This window comes from Malus domestica, chromosome 02 (genome assembly GCF_042453785.1).
Source record: "Malus domestica chromosome 02, GDT2T_hap1".
Lineage (NCBI taxonomy): Eukaryota > Viridiplantae > Streptophyta > Magnoliopsida > Rosales > Rosaceae > Malus > Malus domestica.
In genome coordinates this window covers 27,093,972-27,115,709 of record NC_091662.1, presented here as the reverse complement: position 1 = coordinate 27,115,709, position 21,738 = coordinate 27,093,972, and the positions used below count along the sequence as shown (strand labels likewise).

At 41.2% G+C, this 21,738-nt stretch overlaps 1 protein-coding gene across 2 annotated transcripts; it reads left to right on the top strand.

Moving 5' to 3' along the window:
• The first annotated feature begins 512 nt into the window (after window positions 1-512).
• Window positions 513-21,663, top strand: LOC103407242 (nucleolar GTP-binding protein 1-like). 2 transcript variants are annotated; one of them, XM_029093470.2, is made up of 14 exons: window positions 513-733; window positions 901-1,034; window positions 5,718-5,838; window positions 5,968-6,032; window positions 6,140-6,253; window positions 6,543-6,617; window positions 11,989-12,027; window positions 12,113-12,184; window positions 13,106-13,219; window positions 19,069-19,140; window positions 19,221-19,257; window positions 20,329-20,441; window positions 20,694-20,900; window positions 21,172-21,663. In XM_029093470.2, exons 3-14 carry the CDS (start codon window positions 5,769-5,771, stop codon window positions 21,247-21,249), a joined length of 1,056 nt encoding a protein of 351 aa, XP_028949303.2. In that variant the 5' UTR covers window positions 513-733; window positions 901-1,034; window positions 5,718-5,768; the 3' UTR covers window positions 21,250-21,663. The 2 variants fall into 2 exon arrangements, 1 of the variants encoding a protein (XP_028949303.2); XR_011578247.1 differs by having other exon boundaries at window positions 539-733; window positions 20,657-20,900.
• The last annotated feature ends 75 nt before the right edge of the window (window positions 21,664-21,738 follow it).

Below are 21,738 nucleotides of genomic sequence, written 5' to 3'. Positions count from 1 at the left end.
TTGTGCCCCTCCAGGTTTTAGATAAGTTTGCAATTGCTGAGTGCGAGAACTTCGGCGGTTCTGACACATCTAAATAATTGTAGGACATCTTATGGTACTGTATAATACTTATCCTACTGGACGGCACCTAGACTTTCTATGCTCTGATTAGGAGTGTTTACTTCTGTATATTACTCCTAACACTTCATGTTTAGTAGTGCACTCTAGTAGTTTGGTTTTAAATTATTCATATATTTCTTATTAGTATTGCTTTTGCATTGTGCACATGGCTACGTTACTCTCACGTGACGGCCAACATGCTTTGATCTCGGTCGGGGTGTGTCTTTTAATTTTTAAATTTTTAAATTTTTTTAAGGTAGGTGAAATTATAAAGTGAGGTTTATTTTTTTTATTTTTTTTTAACATTGATATTTTTACACTAAAAAAATAAGGAATTCGTCTAAACCACACAATAAGCAACATAATTTAGTATCGATTTCATGATCCACGAGAGTCGAACTAACCTTTAAGACGAAGAGGTTCAAATTCGCCTAAAAATAAGACAACAGGATGGTTTAGCAGCTCTCTAAACCTCAAAAACCTATCTTATCAGTTGAACATTGTTTTTCATGGAACAAATACCTGAGAAGGTGGATTGATTGAGCAGGGAAAATGATGAGCAGGGCTTGCAGTCTCTTCCAATTGTGGCAGACCCCTAACAGATTACCACTCACACTCTCCAAAATTTCAAAAGGTTTTCTCTCTCTCTCTCTCTCTCTCTCTCTCTCTCTCTCTCTCAAAAGGTTTTCTTTATTGGCTATGGAATCCATGCTTGCTTCTTGATTACTGCCATTAATTAGTTCCTGAAACTCTTTTTTTTTGCCATTACTGTTTTCTGAAATGATTTGAATCTTAATGCAGGTCCTCACTTGATACCGAGTGCTAGAAATTATCCGGTTCTGTGCTTCTGCAAGGAAATACAAACTAGCACATACGAAGTTGTCAAGGGAAGCTATGTACCGTCAGCCGTTGTAGAACGGGAAAGCAAATAGAAGGTATTTTTCCTTGGTATCTGTATTTGTTTGGTAACTCCGCCGTGTAAGTTTATCTTATATTGCCGGTCCCAAGCCCGGATAAAGGAGGAGGGGGAGGGTGTCAGGTAGTCGACAGCCGGCACTCCATGATTACGTCGAATCCTTATGAAAATGAATCCAGAATGAAATCGCGCTAAAGCTAGGGCGTCACCCGTAAGTGGCGCGCTGTGTGGCCCGAGCACAGTGATAAGTAAGCAAGGGTCGCTGTATCTCCATCGGCACCCGGATGCAGTGTTAAATGAGCAAGGGGGCCATAGAAACTTCTTTTCGAACGACTCCACTCAAAGTTGTTTGGGAGCATATGCTCCTATCAACTTTACACGGGACACACAAAAGAAGTACTTTGATCCTATTAGACGGGGAAGGGTGAAGAAGCTAGGACAGAAGGGTAGAGTTCAAGAGAACAAAATGCGTTTAGGAACGTGGAATATAGGAACCTTGACGGGAAAATCTATGGAAGTAGTAGAAGTTATGGTGAGGAGAAGGATAAATATTATGTGCCTACAAGAAACTAAGTGGGTTGGTCGTAAGGCAAATGATCTAGAAAACTCAGGGTTTAAACTATGGTATTCGGGCACAAATAGAACGAGAAACGGTGTTGGCATCATCGTGGACAAGACCTTGACACAAGATGTTGTAGATGTCAAAAGGGTAGGAGATAGAATCATGGCAATCAAGATTGTAATAGGACAAGAACTTATCAATGTGATTAGTGCGTACGCACCTCAAGTAGGGTTGGATACGAGTTCGAAGGAGAAATTTTGGGAAGACCTTGGAGACTTGGTGCAAGGAATTGCTCAGACGGAGAAAACAGTAGCTCATGGGTACCACAGATAACTTTGCCAAAGTTCTCTGACAAAGTTGAGACACGTGAAGCTTGCAGCTTCTACTACATCGCTCTGACCAAGAAGGGTAAAAGAATAGCAAAGAAACAACACTAACAAAGTTTAGACACATAAATTTTGAAGGTCTAGCTACCATATTATTACCCACAAGGGTAAAGGAACAGTACCACTGCTGGATAATTAGAAAGTCACGATGTGTCAACCTCTGTGCTTCGTGGCAAGGTAGACTAGCAAACATGCCCAACCTTTACTCACATTCGAGAAAACACTCCCAACAAGATTGCTTGCTCCAAAATCGAAGAGGCACCGCCCTCTGAATCTCGAGAGCCAGACTCCCAACATGATTACTTTCTCAAAAATCGAAGAGACACCGCTCTCCGAATCTCGAGAGCCAGACCCCTAGCAGGATTGCTTTCTCAAAAATCGAAGAGGCATCGTTCTCCGAATCTCGAGAGCCAGATCCCCGACAAGATTGCTTGTTTGAAAACCGAAGAGGCACTACTTTCCCAACTTTAAGAGCTGGATCTCCTTGGATAAAGCTTGTCTGTAATCTTCACACGCAACATCAGATTTCCCGATACCACAGACCACTTTTTTCAAAGTGCTCTGACAGAGTTAAAACATGTGAAGCTGGCAGCTCCCACTACCGTGCTATGACCAAGCAGGGTAAAGGAATAATATTATTACTTGATGTTAAGGAGACTCCTATATATGTCGACCTCCATCCCCAACGGACAGGCAGACCTGCAAAAATGCTCAACCCTTCCTCTTATATGAGAGGGCACTCCCAACGAAGCCTTTCGAAATATTCATCTTTCTTTCCCCCCGATAATACCTCTGTAAACAAGCTATACTAGAGCAAGAATATCTCATATCATCAGGGTTAAAAGCAAGAGTATCCCATATCATGCTTTTTCCCTATCTTTTCCTTTGGCCTTGTTCTTACTTGCAAGACAAGGAGAAAGAGAGCAATCAGTCAGCACTTGAAATCAAGCTTCCAGCCAGGAACTGACTGCCTGGAACCCCTTACCTGATTACTTACCTGGCATTGCTCTCGAGTACTCATCTTCAACATCTTATTCTTCCAGGGAAGATACCGCATCTGCCTAAGGAACAGATAGGGCAAGTGAGAAGGATACCAGGAAGCATGTGGAGACAAGCGTAACAGCACACGTGCTGATACATCCACTACTCTGTCAAAAGCAAAAGTATCACATATCAGCAGGGTCGAACATACTCTAGATTCGATGGACTTGTTTTGACCCTCAAATTCTTCAGTCGGCCTTATACTCTGGAGGAAACCAGAAAACCCTCCAGCCCAGTTCAAGAATAAGCCCATGGAAAGTTACTTCTTCAAAAGCAAAAGTATCCCATATCATCTCTTCTCATTTTTCTTCTCTTTATCCTTCATGCTGCCTGCAAGATAGGGAGAATGTGAACAATCAGCCGGAGCTCTGATTGCTTACCTTGTCTGTCACCTCTTTCAGCAGATCCCCTAGCTCGGTGACTTGGGGAACTCCTACTACATGGTTTGTATCGCGCTTGACCAAGCCTGAAACTACAAGTAAGCTTCAAGTGAATTTGATACATTACTTTGTGCATCTCCACCAGTTACAGATACCACCCCTGGATGGAGGAAGAGTACTTCCAGAGAAGATGCCACATCTACCTATGAGACAGATAAGGCAAGTCAAGACGATACCACACTCCGGTACTTAGAAGTTTCGTGGTTACGAGATCATTCTCCCACAATATTTCCTAATGTCATTTGTACTAAATCATTCACTTGTACTCACTAAAGGAGAGCTTGAACCTATGTACTTATGTAAACCCTTCGCAATTAATGAGAACTACTCTATTCCGTGGACGTATTCAATCTGGGTGAACCATGTACATCTTGTGTTTGCTTTCCTATCTCTATCCATTTATATACTTATCCACACTAATGACCGGAACAATCTAGCGAAGATCACAAAAAGTGACCATTTTCGCTACCTAGGATCTATCTTGCAAGAGAACGGAGAATTAGATGGAGATCTCAACCATAGAATACAAGCTAGATGGATGAAGTGTAAGAGTGCATCCGGCGTGTTGTGTGACCGTCGTAGGCCATTGAAGCTCAAGGGAAAATTTTATAGGACGACAATAAGGCCAGTGATGTTGTATGGCACAGAATGTTGGGCGGTGAAGCATCAACACGTACACAAAATGGGTGTAGCGGAGATGAGGATGCTTCGTGGGATGTATGGGCACACGAGAAAGGATAAGATTGGGAATGAGGATATCTGAGGTAAAGTAGGAGTAGCCAAAATTGAAGGAAATATGAGAGAAACTCGGTTCCGGTGGTTTGGACATGTGCAAAGAAGGCCTACTGACGCTCCGGTTCGAAAATGTGACTACGGGACAGAGGCTCAGGGCCGAAGGGGTAGAGGAAGACCTAGGAAAACTTTGGAAGAGACCCTAAGAAAAGACTTGAGTACTTGGATCTAACGGAGGACATGAGGCCAGTGATGTTGTATGGCACAGAATGTTGGGCGGTGAAGCATCAACACGTACACAAAATGGGTGTAGCGGAGATGAGGATGCTTCGTGGGATGTATGGGCACACGAGAAAGGATAAGATTAGGAATGAGGATATCCGAGGTAAAGTAGGAGTAGCCAAAATTGTAGGAAAGTTGAGAGAAAATCGGTTACAGTGGTTTGGACATGTACAAAGAAGGCCTACTGACGCTCTGGTTAGAAGATGCGACTACGGGACAGAGGTTCAGGGCCGAAGGGGTAGAGGAAGACCTAGGAAAACTTTGGAAGAGACCCTAAGAAAAGACTTGAGTACTTGGATCTAACGGAGGACATGACACAAAACCGAGCGCAATGGCGTTCTAGGATTCATATAGCCGACCCCACTTAGTGGGAAAAGGCTTTGTTGTTGTTGTTGTTGTTGTTGTATCTGTATTTGTTTGGTCTCATGGAATGGGCACATCTAACCGTACATAAGGATAAATTACTAGCGAGTGAAGCAAAGCAAGAAATGATATGAAATTATAAATTGGTCCGGAAAAGGGAAAAGAATAAGGAAGCGAAGGTTTAACATTGTGTAATTATTACTTTCTAGTTTCATGGAAATAGTATAATTTCAAGAGCATTGAGTTAGTAATTGGTTTGCTCTTGTGTTCTTATTACAAACTATATGTCTTTGACATTATATATGAATACCTTCCCTCATTACTTCTACTACTACCATTTTCTTATTGGACGATGAGAGTACGAGAGGTTGGAGAGATCCTATGAATAAGTATCAGGGTATAGTGCAAATTAACACGAAATTCAGGATTTAAGCATAAATGATTGCTGCAAAAAGGGTATGACCTTCTGGAGCAGTCAACGAGGGAGTTGGGTTTTGTTGATCAATGACCACCATGAATAACGTCTTTGAAGTTTGGGATTTAGAAATTTCTGACTGCTGTTATTGGGTGTGCATCTCATACGATAGGTTGCAGGAATAGCTTCAATGACGAGTTCTTTTGAGTAAATAATCGATCTTGTTGACAACTTGAGCAAGTTTAATATCTTAATGCTGTATGTTAGTGGATTGTTGTCAATTTGTTTACTTGGTATTCTAGTGTGACAGAACAGGAAGGGCATTGTTCTCTCAAGTTTAAATAAGTTTCACGCTTATATCAAATTTTATTTTATTTTTGTGATGAATACCTTCTTGCATCTTTTACCACTCATTTATTTTGGGACAAAAATATTGGAGGAAGTAATGATGGTACCATGGTTCCCAATATTGTAATTTTAGGAAAAATCACCCGAAAATCTTGAAGATGTTGGTGCATTCCAAAAGCTACCCATGGTGATGCCATCTGTTGACATTCTGTATTCGGCACTAAGGAAGGCTAAGAGGATTACACCAACAAAGGGTATTTGTAATGAGAATTTATATTATATCTATTTTAACAAAAATACATTAGATCAGAATTGCAGGGAACTTGGTTTGTAGGTCCCCTACTGCTAGTCTGCTGCCCATGATTTTGATATCTTATTTTCAGGTATTGCCAATATTGCAAAGCGAGAAAGAAATAGAGGTTCAAAGCAACTTGATGCATTGATGAAAGTTTGTTCTTAACTTAAATTTAACATTTTATTATATTTTCTTTTGTACTGTTTTTATATGAAAGACTGTTCAATGATTACTGACTAGCTTTTTGTTTTCTTCTGCAGGAACTGGCAATTCCATTGAGAACTTATTCGGAGAATTTTCCAAATAAAAAGTGTCTTCACCCTTATGAACGATCTCTTATTGAATTAACTCTTGGGGATGGAAATTATGAACAGGTACATACGGAGCAAATCATGGCCAATTTTCAATGCAGAATAAATCAAGGATGTTATTACTGTAAAAAGTTATTTGGAATAACTTCTTGATATTCTCATAATGATGTGGAAAACATGCTCTCTCTCCTTGTCTTTGTGAATGATTTTAATGTATACCTTTCAAACTAGTTTTCCGATTGTATCTCCATCAGGACTGAATTATACTATTTTGTGACACTAAGAGAATGCAGACAGGTATTAGACTCTCATCAACTGGTCGGTCTTCAACTTTTTTATTTGATAATTACAGGTGTTGGGAAATGTGGATGCTTTGAGGAAGAAGGTTGTGTCTATTGGAAAGGAACATGCATCTCTTTGTGCTAAGGTGGATACAATTCCCAATTCAAGCTTTCAGTGTGGAAATTTATGACCTTTGACTGAATTCCTTCACATTGTCCATCATGATTGCATATGATGCACTTATAGTTGGCATCTTATGCTTCTTTCTTTCAATTCTCAGACACCTCCTTAATTTTTATGTTTATGCTCCATTGTATATAGCATTGAAACGTTAGTTAAAATTTAAGTGGTATTTTATGGTGTGTTACATTATTCTTCCATGCCTGTTTCATATTGGCTTCCATTTGTTAACTACTTAGCATTCTTGAAATTTCTCACCTACTTGTCCTGTATTAGCCTTATGAGGATTACCTGCATCTTCTCTTACCGAAAGCTTCCCCATAACTGTAGGATTACATCAAGGCTCATCCTTAAATCCTTACCTTTTTGCGTTGGTAATGGATGAGTTAACAGGACATATTCAAGATGATATTCCTTGGTGTATGCTTTTCGCAGACGATAATGTGTTGATAGATGAAACTCAGGAAGGGGTAAATGCGAAGCTTAACCTTTGGAGAGAAGTGTTGGAATCTAAAGGTCTTCGCCTAAGCCGATCAAAGACAGAATATATGGAGTGCAAGTTCAGTGCAAATGGAGGCCAAAATGAGTTAGGGGTGAGGATCGGAGATCAGGAAATACCAAAGAGCGATCGTTTTCGCTACTTAGGATCTATCTTACAAAAGAACGGAGAATTAGATGGAGATCTCAACCATAGAATACAAGTTGGATGGATGAAGTGGAAGAGTGCATCCGGCGTGTTGTGTGACCGCCGTATGCCACTGAAGCTCAAGGGATAATTTTATAGGACGGCAATAAGGCCGGCGATGCTATATGGCACAGAATGTTGGGCGGTGAAGCATCAACACGTACACAAAATGGGTGTAGCGGAGATGAGGATGCTTCGTTGGATGTGTGGGCGCACGAGAAAGGATAAGATTAGGAATGAGGATATCCGAGGTAAAGTAGGAGTAGCCAAAATTGTAGGAAAGTTGAGAGAAAATCGGTTACAGTGGTTTGGACATGTACAAAGAAGGCCTACTGACGCTCTGGTTAGAAGATGCGACTACGGGACAGAGGTTCAGGGCCGAATGGGTAGAGGAAGACCTAGGAAAACTTTGGAAGAGACTCTAAGAAAAGACTTAGAGTATTTGGATCTAACGGAGGACATGACACAGGATCGAGCACAATGGCGTTCTAAGATTCATATAGCCGACCCCACTCAGTGAAGAAGGCTTTGGTGTATTTAACACAATACGTTGGAAATGAAGCAAAACTTATTTATTGATATCTTCGATAAGTTACAAATATGTACATATACATGAGTCAAAATAAACAAACAAGAGGGAGCTTTCACAAAGGTTGCTTAGGAGAAGTCTCAGCAGTCGGTAGAGCCCCAGAAAGAGAAGGCATCGGAGAGGGATTATTCGGAGCCTCAGTACTGGATAGAACCCTAGAAGGAGGAGGCATCGGAGGTTGATCATTTGGAGCTTCATTATACGGTACAGCCTCAGAAGACGAAGGCAATAAATGCCTTTGGAACAAACCCACAAACCGTTGATGATCAAGTAAAACCTGACCATCAGATTCCTTCATCTGGTCAAGCTTCCTCTTCATGTTTGTAGTATAGTTATGTGCGAGCCGGTGTAACTCTTTATTCTCATGCTTGAGCCCTCTAATCTCCTGTTTGAGACTCATCACTTCAGCCGCCAATGATTCAACTTGGCGAGTTCGAGCAAATAGGCGTTGGGCCATATTAGACACAGAACCTGCACACTGAATACTCAGAGCCAAAGAATCCTTAACAGCCAATTCATCAGACCGTTTGGAAAGTAGTCTGTTATCTTTGGGAGTGAGAAGGTTCCTGGCCACCACCGCAGCGGTCATATCATTCTTCATCACGGAATCCCCAACGGTAAGAGGATCAGTAGGGGATAAGAAGGATGGGCGCCATATGTTGTCTGGAGAAGGCGTGGCTGCCTCTTCAACAAGGTTCAAGTCAAAACGACGGTCGAAGGGGCCAGACATTTTCAAAGGTGTTGAAGAGAGAAGAGGTCGGACTAATCAAGATCTTAGAAGTGCAAGAAGGGAGCTTCTATTAGTGAATATTCAAGTGTGCTTTGAAACTTAATGCCAGCCTCTATAAAAATCTGCACTCGGCGGAGCTTCAGAAATAGAAGAGGTGTTTGCTTTCTCAAAAGCTGGGTTGCTCAGAGACCACGAGGGCCGATCTCAGAAATCGAAGAGGCGTTTGCTTTCTCAAAAGCTGAGCCGCTCAAAGACCACGAAGACCGATCTCAGAAATTGAAGAGGCTTGCTTTCTCAAAAGCTGAGCTGCTCAGAGACCACGAGGGCCGATCTTAGAAATCGAAGAGGCACCTGCTTTTTTCAGCCTTGTCAGCACCTGTCACATGCACACTCAGCTTTGCTGAAATTACGGGCATTCTGTTGAAGATTTCTGGTGAAGTAGAAAGCACGTGAATCTTACTGTTCAATCATCCACTTTTCACACGCACCATCAGCTCAGGGGTACCACAGATAACTTTGCCAAAGATCTCTGACAAAGTTTAGACACGTGAAGCTTGCAGCTCCCACTACATCGCTATGACCAAGAAGGGTAAAAGAATAGCAAAGAAACAGCACTAACAAAGTTTAGACACATAAATTTTGAAGGTCTAGCTATCATATTATTGCCCACAAGGGTAAAGGAACAGCACCACTGCTGGATAATTGGAAAGTCCCTGTGTGTCAACCTCTGTGCTCCGTGGCAAGGTAGACTAGCAAACATGCCCTACCTTTACTCACATTCGAGAAAACACTCCCAACAAGATTGCTTGCTCCAAAATCGAAGAGGCACTGTTATCCGAATCTCGAGAGCCAGACTCCCAACATGATTAATTTCTCAAAAATCGAAGAGACACCGCTCTCCGAATCTTGAGAGCCAGACTCCCAGTAGGATTGCTCTCTCAAAAATCGCAGAGGCACCGTTCTCCGAATCTCGAGAGTCAGATCCCCGACAGGATTGCTTGTTCGAAAACCGAAGAGGCACCGCTTTCTCAATTTCAAGAGTCAGATCTCCTTGGATAAAGCTTGTCTGTAATCTTCACACGCAATATCAGCTTTCCAGATACCACAAACCACTTTTTCAAAGTGCTCTGACACACGTGAAGCTGACAGCTCCCACTACCGTGCTATGACCAAGTAGGGTAAAGGAATAGCATTACTACTTGTTGTTAGGGAAACTCCTATATATGTCGACCTCCATCCTCAACGGACAGGCAGACCTGCAAAGATTCTTAACCCTTCCTCATATCTGAGAGGGCACTCCCAACGAAGCCTCTCGAAATACTCAGCTTTCTTTCCTCCCGATAATACCTTTGCAAACAAGCTACACCAGAGCAAGAATATCTCATATCATCAGGGTTAAAAGCAAGAGTATTCCATATCATGCTTTTTCCCTGTCTTTTCCTTTGGCCTTGTTCTTACCTGCAAGACAAAGAGAAAGAGAGCAATTAGTCAGCACTTGGAATCAAGCTTCTAGTCAGGAACTGACTGCCTGGAACCCCTTACCTGATTACTTACCTGGTATTGCTCTCGAGTACTCATCTTCAACATCTTATGCTTCCAGAGAAGATACCACATCTGCTTGAGTAACTGATAGGGAAAGTGAAAATGATACAAGGAAGCATGTGGAGACAAACGTAACAGAACGCGTGCCGATACATCCACTACTTTGTCAACAGCAAAAGTATCCCATATCAGCAGGGTCGAACGTACTCTAGATTTGATGGACTTGTTTTGACCCTCGAATTCTTCAGTCGGCCTTATACTCTGGAGGAAACCAGAAAACCCTCCAGCCCAGTTCAAGAATAAGCCTGTGGAAAGTTACTTCTTCAAAAGCAAAAGTATCTCATATCATCTATTCTCATTTTCTTCTCTTTATCCTTCATGCTACCTGCAAGATAGGAAGAATGAGAACAATCAGCCGGAACTCGAAATCAAACTTCTGATCTGGGACTGATTGCTTGGAGCTCTGATTGCTTACCTTGTCTGTCACCTCTTTCAGCAGATCCCCTAGCTCAACGACTTGGGGGACTCCTACTACATGGTTTGTATCGCGCTTGACCAAGCCTGAAACTACAAGTAAGCTTCAAGTGAAATTGATACATTACCTTGTGCATCTCCACCAGTTAAAGATACCACCCCTGAATGGAGGAAGAGTACTTCCAGAGAAGATGCCACATCTACCTATGAGACAGATAAGGCAAGTGAAGACGATACCACACTTCGGTACTTAGAAGTTTCATGATTACGAGATCATTCTCCCACAATATTTCCTAATGTCATTTGTACTAAATCATTCATTTGTACTCAGCAAAGGAGAGCTTGAACCTATGTACTTGTGTAAACCCTTCACAATTAATGAGAACTCATCTACTCCGTGGATGTAGCCAATCTGGGTGAACCACGTACATCTTATGTTTGTTTTCCTGTCTCTATCCTTTTACGTACTTATTCACACTAATGACCAAAGCAATAACTTAATACTTTCTGTTGTACCAAAGTCCTCACTGATTTTGTGCATCAACAATCCTTAAGTCCTTACCCTTTTGCGTTGGTAATGGATGAGTTAACAGAACATATTTAAGATGATATTCCTTGGTGTATGCTTCTCGCAAATGATATAGTGTTGATAGATGAAACTCATGAGGGGTAAATGCGAAGCTTAACCTTTGGAGAGAAGTATTGGAATCTAAAGGTCTTCGCCTAAGCCGATCAAAGACAGAATATATGGAGTGCAAGCTCAGTGCAAATGGAGGCCAAAATGAGTTAGGGGCGAGGATCGGAGATTAGGTAATACTAAAGAGCGACCGTTTTCGCTACCTAGGATCTATCTTGCAAAAAAAACGGAGAATTAGATGGAGATCTCAACCATAGAATACAAGTTGGATGGATGAAGTGGAAGAGTGCATCCGGCGTGTTGTGTGACGGTCGTAGGCCACTGAAGCTCAAGGGAAAATTTTATAGGACGACAATAAGGCCGGCGATGATGTATGGCACAGAATGTTGGACGGTGAAGCATCAACACGTACACAAAATGGGTTTGGACATGTGCAAAACCGAGCGCAATGGCGTTCTAGGATTCATATAGCCAACCCCACTTAGTGGGAAAAGGCTTTGTTGTTGTTGTTGTATCCCTAGTCCATTTTTAATCTCTTATCACCGTTGGAATTTCGCATATGCAAAATGCTCGGGATCCTAGCCTAGATTAAAACATAAGAAAAAAAATAAAAAATTTGGAAGTAATTTATTAATTCTAGAAGACAATATTTAACAAAGGCTTGTATATTTTGTGGCAGTCAACGACGAAGAAGGAAGCAGAGGCAAGACTAACTGAGGTCATTTCTATTCTTTACCCAAAAAAGAAAAACTCCATTTCAGCTGTGCGGATAGATATTTACTCTGTTACCACTATCTCTCCAGGGTATAAAGAAAGTTGAAGAGACATTTAATCGTGAAGGAAAACATGTTGATGATTTGCTACACATAGCCAAGGTACTTTGCTTTCTGAACTTGGTTCTATAGTGGTTCTTGTTTTGGGTTTTTCATTTTTCATTTGAACTTAAGGAAGGCATGACATGTATAGTGTATTATGATAGTTAATTAACTATTTAATTGTTTCAATACACATCATATCTATGTTTTTGATATTTTATAGATATGGCGTCTGAGAATCTGATCTTGCACCACAAGATTTTCAATATTCTATAAAAATTTATGTCAGGAAAAATTTGTATCATTCAGTTTCCTTTAATTTAAAAGGAAAACTAATGAAAAGGGCTTGAAAACTTTGAGTTTTAATGATAAGGACAAAATAAAGGGTAAAGTGAATAGTACCAGGATTGACTTTTTAGTGTAAAAATGTGGTTTTTCGTTAAAGTGAACAGTATCAGGTGCTTTTCGTTAAAGTTCTCTTAATTTAATGCTCTGTAGAAGAAAAAAGTATGTGTAGCCTATCATTTTTATCACTAAATTTTGTACCATTTTTAGTTGTCTAATTTTTGTTTTTTTGGCAAACAACAGGGGTGAAACACCCCAAAAGAAACTACACAACATCAGAATTACAAATGTTCCGAGGCCTAGAAACCCCAAATAAGTCATCCATCAGCACAGAACTAATCCACATAGGAGGGTCATTAATCCAACAAATGCCCAAATCAAGGTTATAACTCCAGTTCGACAGACTTGTCTAAATTTCCCTACCTCTAAGAAAAAAGAAGGAAAAGAAATCATACTACCTGGTTGCATCATACGTTCAATTATAATTAAAAACGTTTTCTCTGTGGATCCATGCCTTGTTTAGGAATGCATTTTAGAACCTTTATTGGGTTGATTTATGCAACTCTGGTTTGTTTAGTCATGGTGCTTTTTTCCCCCTTTTGAAAGCCTGTCTGTTTTAACCATTTATACTTGCAGACTCTGCGAGCAATGCCAGTAGTTGATCTGGAAGCACCAACACTTTGTCTTGTTGGAGCTCCTAATGTTGGGAAGTCATCTTTGGTTCGTATACTCTCCACTGGGAAGCCTGAGGTATCCACAATTTCCATGACAAATATGTTCTTTTTGCAGAAAAATAGCCAATAAAGGTGTTAATGAGACAAGTTGAATGAATGGTGGCTAGATTGGTCAATTGTATGATTTAATTTGCTTCAGCAATTAGGAACCTTGAATATTGCTATTGGAGTTGGTATTTTTTTATATATTTCCAGAAGGATATTTCGAATGGGACTCCATTGGTGGTGTGTTGAAACCCATTAATAATCAAAATGAATGAATGGAAATCCGAAAAAAGAGAAATGCAAAGGAATACCAAAAGTGGAGTGGCCGAGAGAAAATTATCAAAATGATTTCTTTCTTAATAAAACTTTTGGTGATCATCTGTAGGATTCAAGCTGGTTGCATTATATTATATATTATTATTCAGTGTCCCTAGAGGGGAAAAAATTTTTCCCATTGATACTTCACTTCTATAAGTACGTATGATCTTTATCATCAAAGAAATTTGCATAATATGTTTAAGACTTTTGACGTGGTAGTAGTAACTACAATGGAGACTCATGATTTAAATCCTTTTACCTTTCTTTTCGGAGAGGATTAGAAGTTAATCGTGTTGAAGGAAAATGTGTTTCAGAGAGCAGGGGTTTTCTTATTTGGTGTTCTGTGTACAATGTTATTCTACATTCCTTTAGTTTAATATCTTTTGGTTCGGGGTATACTAGGGTGAGGTTGGGTTTGGTATTTGGGATGTTGACTTAGTACCATGGAAGTTGTACTGTGAATCTAGAGTCTGTTGAGCAGCTCCTGTATGCATCGAATGATATTTGTGGCTGGCCCAATTGAGCATCTGTTTCTGTACAACAACAACAACAAAGCCTTTTCCCACTAAGTGGGGTCGGCTATATGAATCCTAGAACGCCATTGCGCTCGGTTTTGTGTCATGCCCTCCGTTAGATCCAAGTACTCTAAGTCTTTTCTTAGAGTCTCTTCCAAAGTTTTCCTAGGTCTTCCTCTACCCCTTCGGCCCTGAACCTCTGTCCCGTAGTCACATCTTCGAACCGGAGCGTCAGTCGGCCTTCTTTGCACATGTCCAAATCACCAGAGCCGATTTTCTCTCATCTTTCCTACAATTTCGGCTACTCCTACTTTACCTCGGATATCCTCATTCCCAATCTTATCCTTTCTCGTGTGCCCACACATCCCACGAAGCATCCTCATCTCCGCTACACCCATTTTGTGTACGTGTTGATGCTTCACCACCCAACATTCTCTGCCATACAACATCGCTGGCCTTATTGCCGTCCTATAAAATTTTTCCTTGAGCTTCAGTGGCCTACGACGGTCACACGACACGCCGGATGCACTCTTTCCATCCAGCTCGTATTCTATGGTTGAGATCTCCATCTAATTCTCCGTTCTCTTGCAAGATAGATCCTAGGTAACGAAAACGGTCGCTTTTTGTGATCTTCGCTAGATTGCTCCGGTCATTAGTGTGGATAAGTATATAAATGGATAGAGATAGGAAAGCAAACACAAGATGTACGTGGTTCACCCAGATTGGCTACGTCCACGGAATAGAAGAGTTCTCATTAATTGTGAAGGGTTTACACAAGTACATAGGTTCAAGCTCTCCTTTAGTGAGTACGAGTGAATGATTTAGTACAAATGACATTAGGAAATATTGTGGGAGAATGATCACGTAATCACGAAACTTCTAAGTATCGGAGTGTGGTGTCGTCTTGACTTGCCTTATCTGTCTCATAGGTAGATGTGGCATCTTCTCTGGAAGTACTCTTCCTCCATCCAGGGGTGGTATCTTTAACTGGTGGAGATGCACAAGGTAATGTATCAATTTCACTTGAAGCTTACTTGTAGTTTCAGGCTTGGTCAAGCGCGATACAAACCATGTAGTAGGAGTCCCCCAAGTCGCCGAGCTAGGGGGTCTGCTGAAAGAGGTGACAGACAAGGTAAGCAATCAGAGCTCCGACTGATTGTTCACCTTCTCCCCATCTTGCAGCAGCATGAAGGATAAAGAGAAGAAAAATGAGAAGAGATGATATGAGATACTTTTGCTTTTGAAGAAGTAACTTTCCACAGGCTTATTCTTGAACTGAGCTGGAGGGTTTTCTGGTTTCCTCCAGAGTATAAGGCCGACTGAAGAATTTGAGGGTCAAAACAAGTCCATCAAATCTAGAGTACGTTCCACCCTGCTGATATGGGATACTTTTGCTTTTGACAGAGTAATGGATGTATCGGCACGTGTGCTGTTACGCTTGTCTCCACATGCTTCCTTGTATCCTTCGCACTTGCCCTATCTGTTCCTCAAGCAGATGCGGAATCTTCCCTGGAAACATAAGATGATGAAGATGAGTACTCGAGAGCAATGTCAGGTAAGTAATCAGGTAAGGGGTTCCTGGCTGGAAGCTTGATTCCAAGTGCTGACATATTGCTCTCTTTCTCCTTGTCTTGCAGGTAAAAACAAGGCCAAAAGAAAAAACAGGGAAAAAGCATGATATGGGATACTCTTGCTTTTAACCCTGATGATATGAGATATTCTTGCTCTAGTATAGCTTGTTTGCAGAGGTATTATCGGGGGGAAAGAAAGCTGAATATTTCGAAAGGCTTTGTTGGGAGTGCCCTCTCAGATATGATGAAGGGTTGAGCATTTTTGCAGGTCTGCCTGTCCGTTGGGATGGAGGTCGACATATATAGGAGTCTCCCTAACAACAAGTAGTAATGCTATTCCTTTACCCTGCTTGGTCATAGCACGGTAGTGGGAGCTGCCAGTTTCACATGTTTTAACTCTGTCAGAGCACTTTGAAAAAGTGGTCTGTGGTATCTGGCTCTCGAGATTCGGAGAACGATGCCTCTTCGATTTTTGAGAAAGCAATCATGCTGGGGGTCTGACTCTCGAGATTCGGAGAGCAGTGTCTCTTCGATTTTTGAGGAAGTAATCATGTTGGGAGTCTGGCTCTCGAGATTCGGAAGGCGGTGCCTCTTCGATTTTGGAGCAAGCAATCTTGTTGGGAGTGTTGTCTCGAATGTGAGTAAAGGTTGGACATGTTTGCTAGTCTACCTTGCCACGAAGCACAAAGGTTGACACACAGGGACTTTCCAATTATCCAGCAATGGTACTGTTCCTTTACCCTCTCTTCGATTTTGAGAAAGTAGTCATGTTGGGAGTCTGGCTCTCGAGATTCGGAGGACGGTGCATCTTCAATTTTGGAGCAAGCAATCTTGTTGGGACTGTTTTCTCGAATGTGAGTAAAGGTTGGGCATGTTTGCTAGTCTACCTTGCCACGAAGCACAGAGGTTGACACACAGGGACTTTCCAATTATCCAGCAGTGGTACTGTTCCTTTACCCTTGTGGGTAATAATATGGTAGCTAGACCTTCAAAATTTATGTGTCTAAACTTTGTTAGTGCTGTTTCTTTGCTATTCTTTTACCTTTCTTGGTCAGAGCGATGTAGTGGGAGCTGCAAGCTTCACGTGCTCAACTTTGGCAGAGAACTTTGGCAAAGTGATCTGTGGTACCCATGAGTTATTGTTGCGTGTGGGAAGTGGGTGATTGAACAGTAAGATTCATGTGCTTTCTACTTCACCAGAAGTCGTCGACAGAATGCCCATAATTTCTGCAAAGCTGAGTGTGCGTGTGACAGGTGCTGACAAGGCTAGAAAAGTAGATGCCTCTTCGATTTCTGAGATCGGCCCTCGTGGTATCTGAGCAGCCCAGCTTTTGAGAAAGCGAGCGCCTCTTCGATTGATTCGGAGAACGGTGCCTCACCGATTTTTGAGAAAGCAATCATGCTGGGGGTCTGGCTCTCGAGATTCGGGGAGCAGTGTCTCTTCGATTTTTGAGAAAGTAATCATGTTGGGAGAGTGGCTCTCGAGATTCGGAGGGCGGTGCCTCTTCGATTTTGGAGCAAGCAATCTTGTTGGGAGTGTTTTCTCGAATGTGAGTAAAGGTTGGGCATGTTTGCTAGTCTACCTTGCCACGAAGCACAGAGGTTGACACACAGGGACTTTCCAATTATCCAGCAATGGTACTGTTCCTTTACCCTCTCTTCGATTTTTAAGAAAGTAGTCATGTTGGGAGTCTGGCTCTTTAGATTCGGAGGACGGTGCCTCTTCGATTTTGGAGCAAGCAATCTTATTGGGAGTGTTTTCTCGAATGTGAGTAAAGGTTGGGCATGTTTGCTAGTCTACCTTGCCACGAAGCACAGAGGTTGACATACATGGACTTTCCAATTATCCAGCAGTGGTACTGTTCCTTTACCCTTGTGGGTAATAATATGGTAGCTAGACCTTCAAAATTTATGGGTCTAAACTTTGTTAGTGCTATTTCTTTGCTATTCTTTTACCCTTCTTGGTCAGAGCGATGTAGTGGGAGCTGCAAGCTTCACGTGCTCAACTTTGGCAGAGAACTTTGGCAAAGTTATCTGTGGTACCCATGAGCTATTGTTGCGTGTGGGAAGTGGGTGATTGAACAGTAAGATTCATGTGTTTTCTACTTCCCCAGAAGTCTTTGACATAATGCCCATAATTTCCGCAAAGCTGAGTGTGCGTGTGACAGATGCTGACAAGGCTGGAAAAGTAGGTGCCTCTTCGATTTCTGAGATCGGCCCTCGTGGTCTCTAGGGAGCCCAGCTTTTGAGAAAGCGAGCGCCTCTTCGATTTCTGAGATCGGCCTTCGTGGTCTTTGAGCAGCCCAACTTTTGAGAAAGCAAACGGCTCTTCGATTTCTGAGATCAACCCTCGTGATCTCTAAGCAGCCCAACTTTTGAGAAAGCAAACGCCTCTTCGATTTCTGAGCAGGCGCCTCTTTGATTTCTGAAGCTCCGTCGAGTGCAGATTTTTATAGAGGCTGGCATTAAGTTCCAAAGCACACTTGAATCTCCACCAGTAGAAGCTTCATTCTTGCACTTCTAAGATCTTGATTTGTCCGACCTCTTCTCTCTTCAACACCTTTGAAAATGTCTGGCCCCTCCGACCGTCGTTTTGACTTGAACCTTGTTGAAGAGGCAGCCCCGCCTTCTCCAGACAACATATGGCGCCCATCCTTCGTCTCCTCAACTGGTCCTCTTACCGTTGGGGATTCCGTGATGAAGAATGATATGACCGCTGCGGTGGTGGCCAGGAACCTTCTCACTCCCAAAGATAACAGACTACTTTCCAAACGGTCTGATGAGTTAGCTGTTAAGGATTCGCTGGCTCTCAGTGTTCAGTGTGCAGGTTCTGTGTCTAATATGGCCCAACGCCTATTTGCTCGAACCCGCCAAGTTGAATCATTGGCGGCTGAAGTGATGAGTCTCAAACAGGAGATTAGAGGGCTCAAGCATGAGAATAAACAGTTGCACCGGCTCGCACATGACTATGCTACAAACATGAAGAGGAAGCTTGACCAGATGAAGGAAACTGATGGTCAGGTTTTACTTGATCATCAGAGATTTGTGGGTTTGTTCCAAAGGCATTTATTGCCTTCGTCTTCTGGGGCTGTACCGCGTAATGAAGTTCCAAATGATCAACCTTTGGCTCATCTTCTTCCTGGAGTTCCGCGGAGTGGTGTGACTTCAAACAGTCAACCTCCGGCGCCTTTCATTTCTGGAGCTCTGCCGAGTGGTGAGGCAGCACCTGATCGTCCTTGAAGATCCCCTCTTGTAAATTTGATTTGATTTGATTTTTTTTTTTTTAAAGTATGTATAATGCAAATTTATGTAAAATTTCCAGAAAAATAAATAAAATGGACCTTCTATTTCTCTCTATGCATTTTTATTATTATTATTATTATTTATTTATTTATTATTTTTTTCTTTTTCTTTTGGTGCTGGATGCACCAAGTTCCATTGTCTTTATCTCACCTTTTTCTTTCCTTTACTTTTAGGTCTGCAACTACCCGTTCACAACAAGAGGAATACTAATGGGTCATATTATATCAAACCATCAAACTTTTCAGGTTGGACAATTTCTCTAATATTTAGAATGATATATATTCTTGATTTTCAGTCTTAATTTATATCTAGAAGTTGACTACAGGTGACAGACACTCCTGGCCTGCTGAAGAGATGTGATGGTAAGTGACTGCCATTTGCTAGTTGTAGGTATCTTATAGTGTGGTTATGTTTAATTGTTGCACTCATTGATCCAATATGCAAAATGTCGATGTTAAATGCCAAAATTTAATATAGTTGGTTGACACACTGGCCCCTTCTGAAAACACAAGCAATTATGGTACATTGTTGAATGAACTGTTATGACGTATTTATGACCATTGCTGACTCGTTTGAGTAAATGGAACTTGGTTTAGAGTCTGATCAAATATATCAGGTCCGACAGGATTTTGGTTCAAATATGACTAGTAACTTTGAGGATAACTCCAACAGAGCATAGGGAAACCAATTTCTTTCTTTTTACTCTGCGTGCATATAATTTTCAAGTCATTACAACACTCCAAATTTATGCAATCAGTTAATTCATTGTCTCTCAAAGTTAACCCTATCTGGGGAACTTGACTTGAGTTTGTTCAGAACTGTCTCATTTCAGTTTTGTATAAGTTAATTTGTATATGAAAAACGTAGGAACTTGTGCTTCTAATGCAAATCCTTTATGGACCATATATATGCAATAATATGATTTGACAACACATGATCAAAGAATAATAAGTTTTCTTCGCCTCTAATGGTTGGCATACAAGTTTTGTTTTCCACTGGATAGGCTTTTGGACGATATCAAAAGTTGGAAACTGGTAATACATACTAGTATATTTGACACTGCATCGGAGGAAAGGTATACTACTGGAAATTCTTGTCACTGTTATCCTACTCCGGTTAAAGCACCACTTGGGTGTAGTGTGTGTGTGTGTGTGTATGCTATTGGAAATTCTTGTCCTGTGTATGCCTTGGTTTCCTTTGCATTGAGGTTCGTTTTCAGTATAATGACATAGGTTATTTGGGTTCGGTAAGAAGAAAATGTTTCTTCACCACTCATTGGTACATTTTTTTTCAGTTACATGACTGATTGTGGTCAAGATATGTTATGATAAGTTTTTTATTTTCAGCTTGTCTGTGGTTGTGGTTGGTGCTTATATTTTTTGTTGCTCGATTGGTTGTCATTGCATTTCCTTTTTTTTTCTTGAATCTTTCAGAGGACAGAAATAATTTGGAAAAATTGACACTTGCTGTCCTCTCACATTTACCGACCGCAATTCTCTATGTCCATGACCTCTCTGGGGAATGCGGGACCTCACCTTCTGACCAGGTATTGCGTGGTTTTATGTACGACTACTGGATTCATTACAAGACGTGAAACATAGTTTTAATGGCATTAAATTGAATTAACTAAAATGGAAGGGATTAATCTCACAACAGATTGAGCGATGTTTGAGAAATAAGTATAGTTACTTTTTTTATGGTAATTCACCTCTGTAGAAATAATTCCCCCTTCACTGTTGTGCTTTTGTTCTTCCTTTGCAGTATATTAAATTCATGGTTTTCTATGACGACCATGCAGTTTGTCATATACAAAGAAATAAGGGAGAGGTTTGGTGAACATTTGTGGCTTGATGTTGTGTCCAAATGTGATCTGTTGCAAAAGTCTCCTGTGCTATTTGCCACTGATAATGGTGATGATTCTGATCTTAAGTTGGAAAGGTACCGGAAATTGGGTCCCGATGGAGCTATTTATGTGTCAGTGACGAATGAAGTAGGGCTCACCGAGGTAATCTTTATATCATACGTTCACTCTCCAAATATAGTGTTGAGCGTTCAAGCCTTGAGCTCGGTTGTTTTTGAACTTTCCAAAAAGGGATAAAGAAGCTTTATACCCGGCCTTTGGAAACTTAAATTGGCCATCTCTTGTATTATGCGATTATGTGCTCTGCTTCGTTATGAACTTCTTGCTCGGTGTTTGTAGTTTCATACCAATTAAATAGGAAACAGAAGTATTTTCTTGTCAACTAACAATTCGCACTTGGATGTTTGCGCTGCAGTTGAAGATTAGAGTGCATGAGATGCTAGATTCACAGATGAAGGATCCAAGTTCAAGAAAGCAACCAAGAAAAGCTTGAAGTTGTTACTTGAGAGCAAATTCTGAAGTTGAAAAATATCGGTGGTTGCTTCTCGTGGAGTGACAATTCGTTTACGAATGTGATCCATCCCCAAGAAAGAGAAGCCAATTGTCAGTATTCTGCTTCCGAACAAGCGGAAGTCTGAAGACCTGCAGCATCCAAGGCAAGTGCTTGTATATATACACACACTGCTGACTTTTCGGATTGTTTGGTCCACTTGTGATCGTGATGATCTATTTAGGCAGCCAAGATGATTCGGAGAAGCTGAGTTAAATTCCTCGAGTACGTATGTTAGAAGGGAGTACTGAAACATTACACATTTTCTTGGACAGTAACTAAGAACATGTTAGTTGGACGACGCTATTGCACTAAAAAATTTTCTCAATCGCAGTAATGGATGCATACTTTGCCAAAGCCTCTTGCAACGCTTAATGCATATTAGAATTTCTCTTGTTCACGCCTTGTCTCTTCAAACTTGACGATAAATTT